This window comes from Lactuca sativa, chromosome 1, assembly GCF_002870075.4.
Source record: "Lactuca sativa cultivar Salinas chromosome 1, Lsat_Salinas_v11, whole genome shotgun sequence".
Classification (NCBI taxonomy): Eukaryota; Viridiplantae; Streptophyta; class Magnoliopsida; order Asterales; family Asteraceae; genus Lactuca; species Lactuca sativa.
In genome coordinates this window covers 13,144,994-13,158,647 of record NC_056623.2, presented here as the reverse complement: position 1 = coordinate 13,158,647, position 13,654 = coordinate 13,144,994, and the positions used below count along the sequence as shown (strand labels likewise).

General features: G+C 34.6%; 1 protein-coding gene across 3 annotated transcripts; it reads right to left on the bottom strand.

The window, feature by feature from the left end:
* Positions 1–3,834: 3,834 nt before the first annotated feature.
* On the bottom strand, positions 3,835–8,967 carry LOC111898177 (U4/U6 small nuclear ribonucleoprotein Prp31 homolog). 3 transcript variants are annotated; one of them, XM_023894097.3, is made up of 10 exons: positions 8,595–8,967; positions 6,813–6,882; positions 6,367–6,432; positions 6,100–6,237; positions 5,093–5,991; positions 4,778–4,848; positions 4,565–4,667; positions 4,400–4,475; positions 4,182–4,324; positions 3,835–4,018 (listed from the first exon to the last, which is right to left on the bottom strand). In XM_023894097.3, the coding sequence occupies exons 2-9, from the start codon at positions 6,813–6,815 to the stop codon at positions 4,217–4,219; spliced, it is 1,464 nt and encodes a 487-aa protein (XP_023749865.1). In that variant the 5' UTR covers positions 6,816–6,882; positions 8,595–8,967; the 3' UTR covers positions 3,835–4,018; positions 4,182–4,216. The 3 variants fall into 3 exon arrangements, with proteins under 3 accessions (XP_023749865.1, XP_023749863.1, XP_042754917.1); XM_023894095.3 differs by having other exon boundaries at positions 3,835–4,324; positions 8,595–8,964; XM_042898983.2 differs by lacking the exon at positions 8,595–8,967 and adding an exon at positions 8,164–8,241 and having other exon boundaries at positions 3,835–4,324.
* Between the last annotated feature and the right edge of the window lie 4,687 nt (positions 8,968–13,654).

Sequence of the window (13,654 nt, the reverse complement as noted above, 5' to 3'; positions counted from 1 at the left end):
CCAGAATGGTATTCAGGTCGATCCGGCCAAAGTCGAGGTCGTGATGAGATGGTAGGTTCTGAGGTCTGCATCTGAGATTCGAAGTTTCCTTGGGTTGGCAGGTTACTATCGTAGGTTCATTTAGGATTTCTCCAAGATAGCATTCCCTATGATTCGGTTGACGAAAAAGACGGTCACTTTTCGCTAAGGGCCTGAGCAGCAGACAGCTTTTGAGACTTTGAGATAAAGATTATGTGAGGCGCTGATTTTGACCCTACCTGAGGGTGTTAAGGATTTTGTGGTTTATTATGATGCTTCAATCTTGGGTCTGGTGCGGTTCTGATGCAGCGGGGTCGCGTTAGCGCTTACGGTTCGAGGCAGCTAAAGTCTCATGAGGCGAATTATCTGACGCATGATTTGGAGCTGGGGGTTGTGGTTTTCGCCCTGAATATTTGGCGACATTGCCTCTATGGGGTCCATCGTACCATTTACACGGATCACAAGAGCCTGAGGTATTTGATGTATCGGTCGAATCTGAACATGAGGCAACGCCGGTGGTTGAATGTGGTGAAGGACTATGATTCTGAGATCTTTTACCATCCGTGGAAGGCCAATGTGGTGGTCGATGCTCTTAGTCGCAAGGTGGTCGCGACTACGATAAGGGATATTTGTATAAGGATGAAAGTGATTACTTCATTCTTAGAGCAGATTTGTGAGGCTCAGGTCGAGGCTATAAAGGAAGAACACCAAAAAAGTGAGTATACTATGGGCCAGGTGGCTTCCTTTGATTATGATAGACAAAGGTTATTGACTCTCCATCGAAGATGTGGGTTCCGTATCAGGGTGGTGTGTATCAGGTCCTGATGGATGAGGAGCACAAATCGAATTGCTACATATGTGATCTAATTTGGTCGATATAGCTCTAATTTCTAGGATCTTATTGAGCGAAGTTAAAGGGCGAATGGTGTTTGTCACTCAAAGTGTTTGTCATCGGAGGTGGTTATCATTGGAGCTGAAGGAAGAAGGGCTTCACAAGATGGTTTTTCGTTGAACGGGGTTGAAGGGAGAAGACTTTCGTCGAGGATGTGTGGTAAAGGAATGAAGGTGTTGACAGTGGCCGCCAATCAGGTAGGCGAGGGACAATGAATTCACTGGTGATATGCTATTGATTTAGGTTTTAGGAGTGAAAAAAGGAATTGAGGGATGACATAGGGTAGGATACGGTGGGGGAATGGTGTTTATTTTTATTTTTTAATAATAAAAGTGGTAAAAGTATTAAAAATAAGAAAATTAAAAGGGTAAAATAGACATTTCAAATTTTGCAATGACTAAATCCACAATGAAACATGCTGCTTAGGACGTTCTATGCAATTTTTAAAGTTTAGGGACCCAATCTACTTAAAATCGTAAACCATGGGGACCAAATTTGCAATTTGTATTTTCATTTTTTTTTGTCGGAAGTTTTATACTGAAGCAGACTCACAGCCCTACGGTGGGGTTGTCGACGTCTTATCCTATTTGTATCATACCGGAGTATGTTGTTTTTGTAAACCACAATATTATCACTCAAGTACAAGGTATGCCTTTGTGATAACAAAATGATGGCATAATATTGCTGTTGTACAACAATACATAAACAACTCGAATAATGGAATGGGTTAGATATAGCAACAATAAACAATGAAATAAATCATAAGTGCGAGGATAGAACTAGTATTTTAGTAATGAATATCGAGTGAGCTCCATGATTACATTATGCACATTAAAGCTATGGAGATGTAGGTCATATAGCTCAAAAAATACCTAAAAGCTTTTAAAAATCATTGTATACATGGATATGTTGTAGGGTTTTATGCAGAAAAATCTTATTATTTTGAGAAAATTTTTAATAAAGTCTTAAAAGTTTTTTTTAATAAAAAAATCATAATTATTTAAAATTTTGCCTTGGACAGGAAATGACAGATTATGTGATTTTATCAAAATAATGGGATTTTTCTATTAAAAAAAACTTTTAGGACTTTATCAAAAAATTTCCTAAAATAATGAGATTTTTCCGCATAAAATCCTATATTCTAAGTTAAAACGTTTGCTATTTCCATATCCTGAACCAATTTTGGTAAGATCACTAACATCACTAAACGTAACAGTGGAAAATATGAGCCAATCAGCATCTGAAATGTAAATATAATTATCGTCGCTTCAAACTCAAAGAATTTTCAGATCATGGAGCAATAGTTTATGCCGATCTGTTGGTGTTATCTCACTCATGAACTAGTCTCTAAATTTATGTTGTATGCTGCAAATTATGAAAGTTATTCTCCAGTGGAATTTCCTTTTCATAACAGTGGTCCTCAGTGCACTTTAAGTAATCAATCACTACCATCCATAGGAAATAATTGTCAACCAATACAAGTGGTGGCCTAAACAATAAGTTTTGAAATTTTATTCTCTTTTCAGAAAGAAAAAATAGTTGGATTCTTGAACAAAAATAAGATCAAATTTTGGTTATCTTTTTTATGTAATTTGTCCTCCAATTTTTGAACTTCCAAACCAGCAAAATCAAAGTGTATTTTACTTTGAATAGTTAAAAGAAATCTATACGCTTCACAAAGTAAAACAAAAGTGTAATCGACACCATTTTTAGAAGACTAATTTGGATAAATTATCATTCTTTTTCACGCAAGAATGATAATTTCACATTCTACTGTGAATTCAACTGAAACTATAAAATTCTAACATTGACAGGCAATTTGGATATAATATATCACATGGCACATGCACAACTTATGGTTTGACCAAGGAAAAACATGTGTACTAGCTTTCTTAAACACTGGATTTTGATTAGATGGAACTAATATTAGTCGTTTGACAAATGCTCTTTACTTCATATCTTATTTATTTAGCAAATCCGGCATCAAAAAGTGACAAATTTTTTTGCGATTGTCTATTCCGCTAAAAGGAAGAAACATAATGTGACATACTGACATCTAATACATTTTAAAATTTAATGATATTATATACCTAGACTAATTACAAGAAAAACCTATACAAAAGCAACACATTTATAAATAAAGCATTATATATAAAAATTGATTCTTGTTTGTGTGAAAAGTAGGATCGAAAGAAACATCACCAAACTCCATATAGTTATAGCGTGGATGTTTCATGAACCTAAAATAAAGCATTTAACCAACGATTCTCAACTCTATAATCAAATGAAAAGTTTGGGGCATGATTTTTTCTGCTATTCATTTTGTCAACTAACATTTGTGCATCACTGCCTCCAATAAACAGTTTAAGTTCCTCTTGAAATCATCAACCAGATGAGACTTGGTTATGTCAACATTTTGGTTAGACATTTAATAAATGAATGATTGTTGTAGAAATTCTAATCGTCTTTTACTACCTGACAAGTTCATATTATCTTTAGTAATCAACTTATGAATATGTTCATCAAATTCATATACTTTGAAATGTTTTAAATCTAATGCAGGCGTTGCAACAAATTCATATACTCTTTTGGGTGTGTAATGTGTCATGTTCACTGGTGTTTCGTATGCCTACCCTGTTGCATAACAATACCATTCTTTAACTTCATCATTGCTTTTCTAACATCAAAGTCTCCTTCAGCAGCATAGTGATTGTATATTGCTATGGATGCTTCTAATGATAGATATGTAGTCTTTTTGTATGTCTTCAATGAGCTCGTTATACGTGAATAAGTTACTAATATTATTGTATAGGTCATATTTACTAATTCAAAATCTTGTTGTAGCAATGAGTACGTGGTATAATGCCAAACAAAATGACTATATTCATCATTGGAAGCAATCATAGCAATGTAAAATCACTGTGTTGTTGAAAGAGATTTTGACTATAGAAAACCAAGGGACAAAAAATAGTAATATTACATTATTATACCCCACATACAACAGCGAAGATGTTCCAACACCATTAGGTGCGTTTGATACATTGGACACCAGACAAGTAAAATATACTATTACTCAAAGATCCAACAACCCCAATCCGCTCCTGCAACCTAGAATGCAACACATTTATAGGTCACCTGACCCACCCTAAGACTCTCATCAAATAAATGTATCTTCAATCCAATTTATAGGATGGATAAACATAACCATTTTTCACATTAATAATAAACCTTTTTAATACATACGTTAAAAAGGTTTGAGTCAAATACTTACGATTCAAAACGACATTACATGATGCCTGGAAGCTCTCATATCCTCTTGATCTTTGAAAAAGTTCCTGTCTCTGAAAAATACGTGCTCTGAGATCCACTCCCAAGTCTATTAGCATCTGCCTGTGGATCTATAAGATCAATCCCCTGAAAATAAATATATATATACAATTATAAGCTGTAGATGATTTAGGGTAAAAAGGGAAATAAACGAAACCAAACCTGAACAGGTGTGAAAGCCAAACTTGAAGTCAATCCAGAGGTAGCCCCACCACTACTATATTGTTTATCTTTGCCCCTGAAAGAAAACATATCCATAAGAGGTTACATTTTTCGGATTTTCAAGAAAAATAAAAAATTGAAAATGAAAAGATTTAAAAAGCCTACTTTTTGGCAACTTTAGCAGCGAGTTTGCTTTGACCAACTGATACACGCAGCTTCCCGTTTCCAGCTTGACCAAGCATACCGTATCCTTCTCCTAGTCCATCACCTGTTAATATTATGAAACAAAATACCATCCAACTTTCAAAAGGATTATATAATTAAAAAAATAGAATGTATATGTTAAATATAGGGTGAGAGTGAATAAAATATTTTTACCTAATGAGCTCTCTTCAGGCACTCCAAATTGCATTCTGTTTGCCAGTTTCCGCATGTCTGTAATAGCATATCTGGTAAAATAAAAAAAAAACATAAGTAAATAATAATAATAAAGAAAGGCTGGAGAAAAACTAGGTCTTCTATCTTGTGGTTTTCACTATATAACATGGGTAAGTTGGTTTGGATGGAATGGAATAAGCAAAGGTAATTGAATGATCATTTTCATATTATATGCAAACACGAGGTAAGAGTTTTAACAATATGCTACATATGCTATTTAAATATAGGAGTATAAATAAAATTACATATACATACCTCTCCTTCATTTTCCTCAATCGCCTCCCACCTCTTTTCTTTTTGGGTTCAGAATCGGGTACTGGAAGTGGCTTAGGTTGCTTAGCTGGCGGTGGTTCCTGCCACTTTTCAATCTTCTTCCTAATCTCTTCCCGATACATTCTCCCTTGTTTCCCAGACGGGTCCCCCCTGATGGAGTCAACACGTGCAGCTAGAGTTGACTTTGCAGCCAAAAGTCTACAAGCCCGCATCTTTAAACCAGGAGGTGTAGTCTGAAAAACCTCCGTTTGCTCAATATACCCAACTCTAAACTGAGATGTAGCAGTAGAAAACCCTGCAAGATTCTTCTTTTTAGCACCTAAAAGCTGCACATTACAAGCTGGCATCTTTGCGAGTGATGTCAGCCCGCCAGCTGTCCCCATAAGTTTTGCAGCAACTGCACTTCCAACAATGGCGGAAAGATTCGGTGCAATGTAGCCCATTCTACTCTCAACAAAATCCAGAACTTTCTTTTTTGAAGCGTCTAAAGTAAGGGCACGATCGCATGCTTCGATGGTTTTTTGGAGGGTATTTTCGGGAAGTGGCTTTCCACTTGTGGTTGAGGCTGTGACTGAAACAACCATGATGATGGCTGAGGGGAGAAGACCTTCTAAGTCAACTAGGGTTAGGTCAACTTCATTTCCTATTTTCTTGACCACACGCGCGTAATCAATCGGGTGATGAACCAGAGATTCGAGTTCAGGAAATTTTAATCGGTATTTATCGCGTATAAAATTGTGGATTATGACAATTTCGTTTTCTATGTCGACTGATAATGTGTTGCATTCGACTATTAGTTGGTATTCTGGATCGTCTTCTAGAACCATGGCTTGGTTTTGGATCGACATATCTGACCCCTTTTCAAGGGCATCTTCGACTTTCTGCAGTCAGTGTAATACTAATATGTAAGCATGAAAAAAGGGTATGTATGTATGTATGTATGAATTTTCTTGATTCTTGAAATGAATTATACATGTACATGTACTTACTTTCATGATATCTGTATAACGTTGTGTTTTTTGTAACTTTGAGACACTGTCTAAGTCATCATAGTTGAGGGCTTCTATATCAGCTAAGTCTCCATTCACATCTTCTTCCATGTTTTCTGCATCCCCGTTATCTTCATCCTATTCAATACAAAATGAATTATAAATAAACAAGACTTTTAACTAAGTTCAAGAATCAAGATTCAAGAATATGAAATCCAATTTCAATGACATGACATGACATGACATTAAGAGTTTTACTATACTCACCAGGTTCTCATTATCATTGTCAGATAGATCCTCAAGATCTGCCAGAAAAGAATCTTCAAGGTTTGCCTGGAAAAAAAATATGAGTAAATTTCTGTTATAAACAGCTAAAGATTTTGGTTATTACAAGAAACAGACTTGATCAATAAAACTCACTATATAAATAGTTTATCATTTAGTTTTCTTTTTATTATAGAAAACATAGGATATGTAAGAATTTTCCTGTTATGTTTCCAATCTATTTGGTTACCAAACTACTATGGATAACATATTAAACAGGCATTGAAAACAAACTTTGTGCATACGCAATTTTGATTCAAACTGTAACCATATGTGGAAGTACACATCTTTGCTCATTGAATTGAATGTACATTAAACCAAGAAACACACAAGTACTTGTATACATAAAGGCATGAAAAATCCATAAGAGTATTTCAAGGAATACATACCATGATTTTGTGAAGACCTGCAGCTCAGATATCAGAAATAAAAGCTGCTTGAAGTTCTTCGTCACTCAATCTGCAATAAGAATCCACACCAACTGTTAAGAGAGTTAAATGCATAAAAAAGTGAATTACTTACTAATATTATTGTATGGGTCATACAAGTAATTCAAAAGTTTGTAGCAATTGATACTAGGTATATTGGATACCTAACATTCATGATGATATAATGCCAAACAAAATGTCTCTATTCTTCAGTGGAAGCAATCATAGCAATTGATACTAGGTATATTGGATACCTAACATTCATGATGATATAATGCCAAACAAAATGTCTCTATTCTTCAGTGGAAGCAATCATAGCAATGTAAAATCACTATGCTGTTGAAACAGATTTGGATTATAGAAAAAAAAATGGTATTATTGCATTAGTTGACAGATGATCATGTTCTAAACTTTTCATTTGACTATGGAGTTGAGAAACCTTACTTAAATGCTTTGTTTTGGGCAACTTTTGTCGCAAGGAGTTTGGTGATGTTAGTTCTGTATATACTACTTTTCGTACAAACAAGTATTAAATTTTATGTGCAATGTTATATTTATAAATGTTTGGTTATTCTATTTGTTTATCTTGTAATTAGTCAAAATGTATAATATCATCAAAGTATAAAATGTATTAGGTGTCACATGATGTTTGTTCCTTTTACCAGAATAGACAATCACAAAAGTAGAGAACATACATAGTCATATAATTGGTTGTTGAACTTTCATTAATGCATTTGCAAAAAATAAAAAGCAACAATAGATAATTAGTTCTGTCTGATCAAGATATGGCAATGAAGAAGGCTATTATGCATTTTTTTTCTCCGATGTAACTAGTTAGAGTCTAATTGCTATGAACCGACTTATAAAAGAAAACAGAAAAATAGAACAAATAAACAAAAGCTTCTCTAAGTGATTAATACTCCAAATAAAACCCAAAATGAACAAGAACCCTAATGCTTTACTAGAATTTCAAGAATCTAGAAGGTATCACTACAAGATTTCACAAAAGAGATAATCCACTATACTTCCCACTACCTAATATTTTGTCATAACAAACTATGTAAAGCAAAATACCCCTCTACTAATAAGATGCTTTGTATTTGCTGATTTTCCCATATTACCCTTATCTATGATAGGTTACTGAAGCGGATGCTTAATATTTCAGTTACATTCACAATAAAATATGAAGCTACCATTCATACGTAAGTACAGGATAATTAGTTTTATCAATTATCTTTGAAATTCACATTAAGTTTTACATGTTCATGTAGAATAGAATGACAAAACTTGTATGTGTTCTTCTTCTCCCAACCTGACATGGGATTATGTTGACCAATCTCTGTCCATATTAATGGAACATTAGTGTACAATGAGTCCTCAACCACTGCTACAAGCAAATAAATTTCATTGAGTTGGATGCTTGACCAAGTATTAACAGCTTCTTAATGTAATTTCATTGATTACTTTTCATCTTGAAAATCTACTAGTACTGAAAGATTAAACTCCAATGCGCTCCTGAAAAGTGAAACCTAGAATGCAACACATTGATAGGTCATCCTAAGACTCTCATCAAATAAATGTATCTTCAATCCAATTTATAGTATAAACATAACCACTTTTAATACGGATAAATATCACATTAATAAACCCTTTTAATACAAAAAGTTGACTCAAATGCTTACATATATTACACTAAATTTGATTGGGTGAGGAATCAGAGTAAAAGAATCAATTAAATCGTACCTAGAATATGGAATCGCTTAACATAGTGAATATTTTGAAGAAACCGGGACGAGAGATTTGTTTCAGCTCCCACAGTATCAACGGCTCCATCACAGGGTCTCTGTATCTATCCGGAAACCACCTGATTCATCCCTCGCTTTGATTCAACAACCGGCAATTCTAACTCAAACTCCGATCACCATCGCCGCCGTTCAACACTGGTCTGTTGCTTCCTTTTTCATAAATATTCTATCTATGGGCCGCAATAAAATTGGGCGCGGCCCATATATAGTTTTATGATTAAAAGTTGAAAGTTGTAACCAATCTGAAAAACAACCAGAATGAATTGAAACTCCTTTTTCAGGTTTATGACCTCTGATGCATAAAATAAAATATGTGCATGAGTGTATGAAACAAAATATTTAAAAGATATGTTATTATTATATGAAATAAACCCATATTTCCATGCCAATTGCAAGATCGATTATTTATGAAGAAGAATCTGATCTGACTTGCTATATAAAAAAGGTGAAGCCCATTTTTAAGTGGACTGTACAAAGAAACACATCATGGTTTATCGGCCAATTACATGAGGATAGGAATGTCCGTGTTTACTGTTAAATAACTTATAAAGATAAATTACATGCATAAATAAATGTCTGGCATTTATCAAAATAATTGCATCTTTGTATGGATTGTTTTACAGTATGTTGTTTTTAAAGTAAACGAATTTTAATTTTCTATTTTATTCTATAATGATTGAATCTTTTTCTTGGAGCTATTGTACCCATTAAACACACACGACATTCACGTGCGACTAATTACTTAGACGTGTGGAAAATTTTATTTTGTTCTTGTCTACTTTTTTAATTTTCCATTTACGGATATTTCATAAATTAGACAAACCTCATGCTAAAACATCATACATGTTCACACTTTGACTTATTTTCTTTATTTATTGCGATTTGATTTACATTATGTCGGTGGCGGACGCAGACTGTTTTAGTAGGCGTGTCCCTCGTACTTCAAGCGGGTACACCTAATAGAAAAAACCAAAAGGCCCTACATAGGTCCGCCACTGCATTATGTATACGATTAGCTTCCATTTTACAATTCAGGTTTACCTCAGTTCACAATATAATTACTTGCAAATTATTTAGGCTTAGGTACATATTTGGAATTGGACATAGGTGGTATATTATTTAATTTGACTCAACTACATATCTTGAGTTGTCATGTATTTCGATGTTCTTGTATGGGTAAATAGCATAAATGACACTTAGTTTATATCAAAATTCTAATTTGACACTGTGTTTTTTTTTCTCAAATTTGACATTGTGTTTTCCAATTTGTTACAATTCTGACCACTTGACCGGTCAACCAGGTTACATGATGACGTGGCATGCTGACATGACATGCTAACGTGTCAAAATTGAAATTTTTCCACAAAAAACACTAAGTTTTCACTTTTTCGATTTTGACACTAAGTTTAATTTTTTTTTTTTCAATTTTGACACTATGTTTTTTTGTTCCAAATCGAACATCATTTTTTCCAATTTTGTTCAATGTTGACAATTTTCTATTTGAAACCGTATAAATATTTTTTTAATACATTTAAATCGTATAAATACGTTTTTTTTTTTCAATTAGACTTATGGTTAGTTTGAAACCCATAAATATTTGTTTAAAATGGAGGTTTGGAGGCGTGTAGTCGATCAAAACCCGGATGTCAAGTTTGCAACCCATGAAATTTTACATCTTATTAGAAGCTTATGGTTAGTTTGATTCTCATGATATAACTAATGCATATTTATACATTATGCTTTGAATGTAAATAAATAAATTAAAAAAAAACCTTTTATTTAAATAGAAATCTGTTTTTTAAATGAAAAAATATATATTTATACGGTTTAAAATGTATTGAAAAAATATTATACGGTTTCTAATGAAAAAATTGTAAACATTGAACAAAATTGAAAAAAATGATGTTCGATTTGGAAAAAAAAATATAGTGTCAAAATTGAAAGAAAAAATTAAACTTAGTGTCAAAATCGAAAAAAAAATGAAAACTTAGTGTTTTTTGTGGATAAAAAATTCAATTTTAACACGTCAGCATGTCATGTCAACATGGCACGTCATCAAAAGTGACATGTCATCATGCCACATCAGCATGTAACTGGGTTGACCGGTCAAGTTGTCAGAATTGTAATAAATTGGAAAATGCAGTGTCAAATTTAAGACAAAAAAAAAACACAATGTCAAATTAGAATTTTGATATAAACTGAATGTCTTTTATGTTATTTACCTTTCTTGTATTGTAATTATGGTGTGAGATATCCATATTTTCTGTTATGCACCTTAGCATGTAGTTATGACAATGAACTGATATATATAAAATTGAAGGGAAAAAAGGCTCTCTATCTTGTGATAAGGATGCAATAGTGATGCCGAGCAAGTAAAACAATTTGTAACTAAAGTTTATGATATAAAATTTATCCAAATCACATGTTTTTACGTTTTCAGTAATTCATAATCAATCTATTTTTAAATAACTTATATAATTTAATATAAATATTAGTTTTTTATTTTTTCCAAATAAAAAACCCTCTTTGGGACCAGTTTAAGATCATTTCCTTATTCAAATTTTGATAAAAGTCATATCCAAATATGGTAATAGTTTTGTCAAAGCTTAGTTTGACTAGGGATGAATTTTAAAACCGGAACGGTTTAAAACTAGAACCGGTTTTCTTATATTATAAGAACCGGGAACTAAACCACCGGTTTTAGCGGCGGTTCCGGCTCCGATCCCGGTTTTCGGTTATTTTTCAAATTATAATTTGTTGAAATGTTGTAAATGATATGTTATCTTTCGGAGCTTGTAAATGATTCAATATTTAACCAAATTAAAGTACAAACACTAAATTCCATGATGAAAAAAGAATCAAGTAATTCCGACTTAATATGAGTGAGTTATGTGCATTTTAAAAACGGGACAGATTCCAAAAAATAAAAATAAAATGTTGAAACAAAAAATACGCAGCATGATATGTTGTCTTCTGGGCTCTATAGCTAATTCAATATTTAACCAAAATATGTGTTTGTACAATCTAAAATGAAGTACAAACACCAAATTATTGCTGGAAAAAGAAATTAAATAATTCTGACGTCATATGAATGAGTTATGCACATTTCAAAAAGCGGGACATATTCAAAAAAACAAAAAAAATGTTGAAATAAAAAAATTAAAAAAAAAAAAAAAAAAAAAAAAAAAAACCAGTATCGATATTCTTTCTTTAGGGGCATGTGTCTGATTCAATATCTAACCAAAATATATTCAAAATGAATTACAAACTCCAAATTACATGTTGGAAAAAAAAATCAAGTAATTTTGACTTTGCATGAGTGAATTATGTGTATTTTAAAAAACAGAAAAATATCAAACCGGTTCCGATTTTTAGAACCAGGACCAGTTTTCATAAAAATGGATAACCGGTAACCGGACCTTATTACAAGTTCCGATTCTGGTTCTGACGATTCTAATGTTTATCTCTAAGTTTGTTTGTCTCGTTATATGCCCGAGCGCCCCCAAATTACCACATACCATACAATATCTGATAAAACATATATTGGGCCCCGCCCACTGCATCGGTCCCTACCCGGCATCGGACCGAGGTCCGGCATAATTTGGGCCCCCCTTACATCGGGCCCCACCCAACATCGGACCGAAGCCTGTCTCGTATAGCACATAACATAAACATGCATGAATCATAGAGACATCAAGCATACATAACTACTTCTCAGGCTCGCCCTGGAATACTACATAATCGGGCCGACTGTAACATCCGGGATTTCAGGTATATTAATTAATCTTTTTATTTTGAGTTTTGAGACGGGACTCGGCGAGTTGGTGCGTAGACTCGCCGAGTTAAGACGCGGGTTCTCATCCGGATTGATGCTCGGACTCGGTGAGTCGCCTTAGTGGAGTCGGCAAGTCTGCGTCGTTTAATGAAACCCTAATTTCTCGGGTTTGTGGCCTATTTAAAGGGCCTTATGGCCGTCATTTGCGCTCATTAGTCCCCAGAGTGAAACCCTAGAACATTTGAGTGATTCAAGTGAGGGAAGGAGCCATTGTTGATTCTTGGAGTTATTGTCTAGCAAGGGAAGAGAAGATCTAGCCAAGAGGAAGCAAAAGAGGGGTGGATTCTTGAAGAGCTAAGGTCCAGGACATCATATCTGAGGTACCATTCGAAACCTTCTTTGTTATTGTGATGTTCACATAGATTTAGGGTTTTTGAACCCATTTGTGGCTAGATCTAGCATCATCATGGTCCCTTGGCGAGTTATGGCTTTGAATCTAGACCCATAGAGGTCCAGAGCACCTCCTTGCCCAAGCTTTATGTGCATCCATGGAGGTTTTAGATTGGGATCTATGTATTTGAGGCTAAACCTCCATTAATGAGCTATTTGATGCTTAATGAGCACCAAGACTCGGACTTTACGTGGTCAATAAGCTTAAGGGGACTGGATCTACGAGTTACCAGAGTGGATCTGACCTTAGAAGGCCGTTTGAGGTTGTGCATGGAGTGCACTCGCCGAGTCCAATCCCAGACTCGGCGAGTTGGTGCGGGTTGTTCTGAGACCTCGGACCAGGGACTGTGTAACCGAGTCGGGTGAGTGACTCGGTGAGTTGGAAGAGATTCAGAGGGAATCGGGTTCCTGTAGGGACTCGGCGAGTCGGGTTGACCGTTGACCGTTGACCAGTGTTGACTGGTTTGACTTCGTGGTATTAGTCAGCCAGAGTCAAGTAGTATTAAGTAAAAATACACCTGTGTTGTAGGAGGACGATAGCTCGGGAGATCGAGCACTAGTGGTTGAGAGCTTTACGAGTTACCGAGACACGCGAGGTGAGTCTTCTCACTATACGTTACCTTGAGTGGTATTATGAGTTGACCAGAGGGTCTTATGTGCTATGTATGAGATTATGTGCTATTTATGAGATTGTATGCTATGTGTTATTTGTATGTTGTATGACTATATAGACCGGACCGGAGGGTCCAACGATTCAGATCGGGCCAGAGGGC

Bases quoted from the DNA above. Each gene is read 5' to 3' on its own strand.
- LOC111898177 (XM_023894097.3), bottom strand. The intron at 4,668-4,777 runs GTAAAAATATTT...TAATATTAACAG, and splicing joins GCCTGAAGAGAGCTCATTAG to GTGATGGACTAGGAGAAGGA. The intron at 4,476-4,564 runs GTAGGCTTTTTA...GTTTTCTTTCAG, and splicing joins GCTGCTAAAGTTGCCAAAAA to GGGCAAAGATAAACAATATA.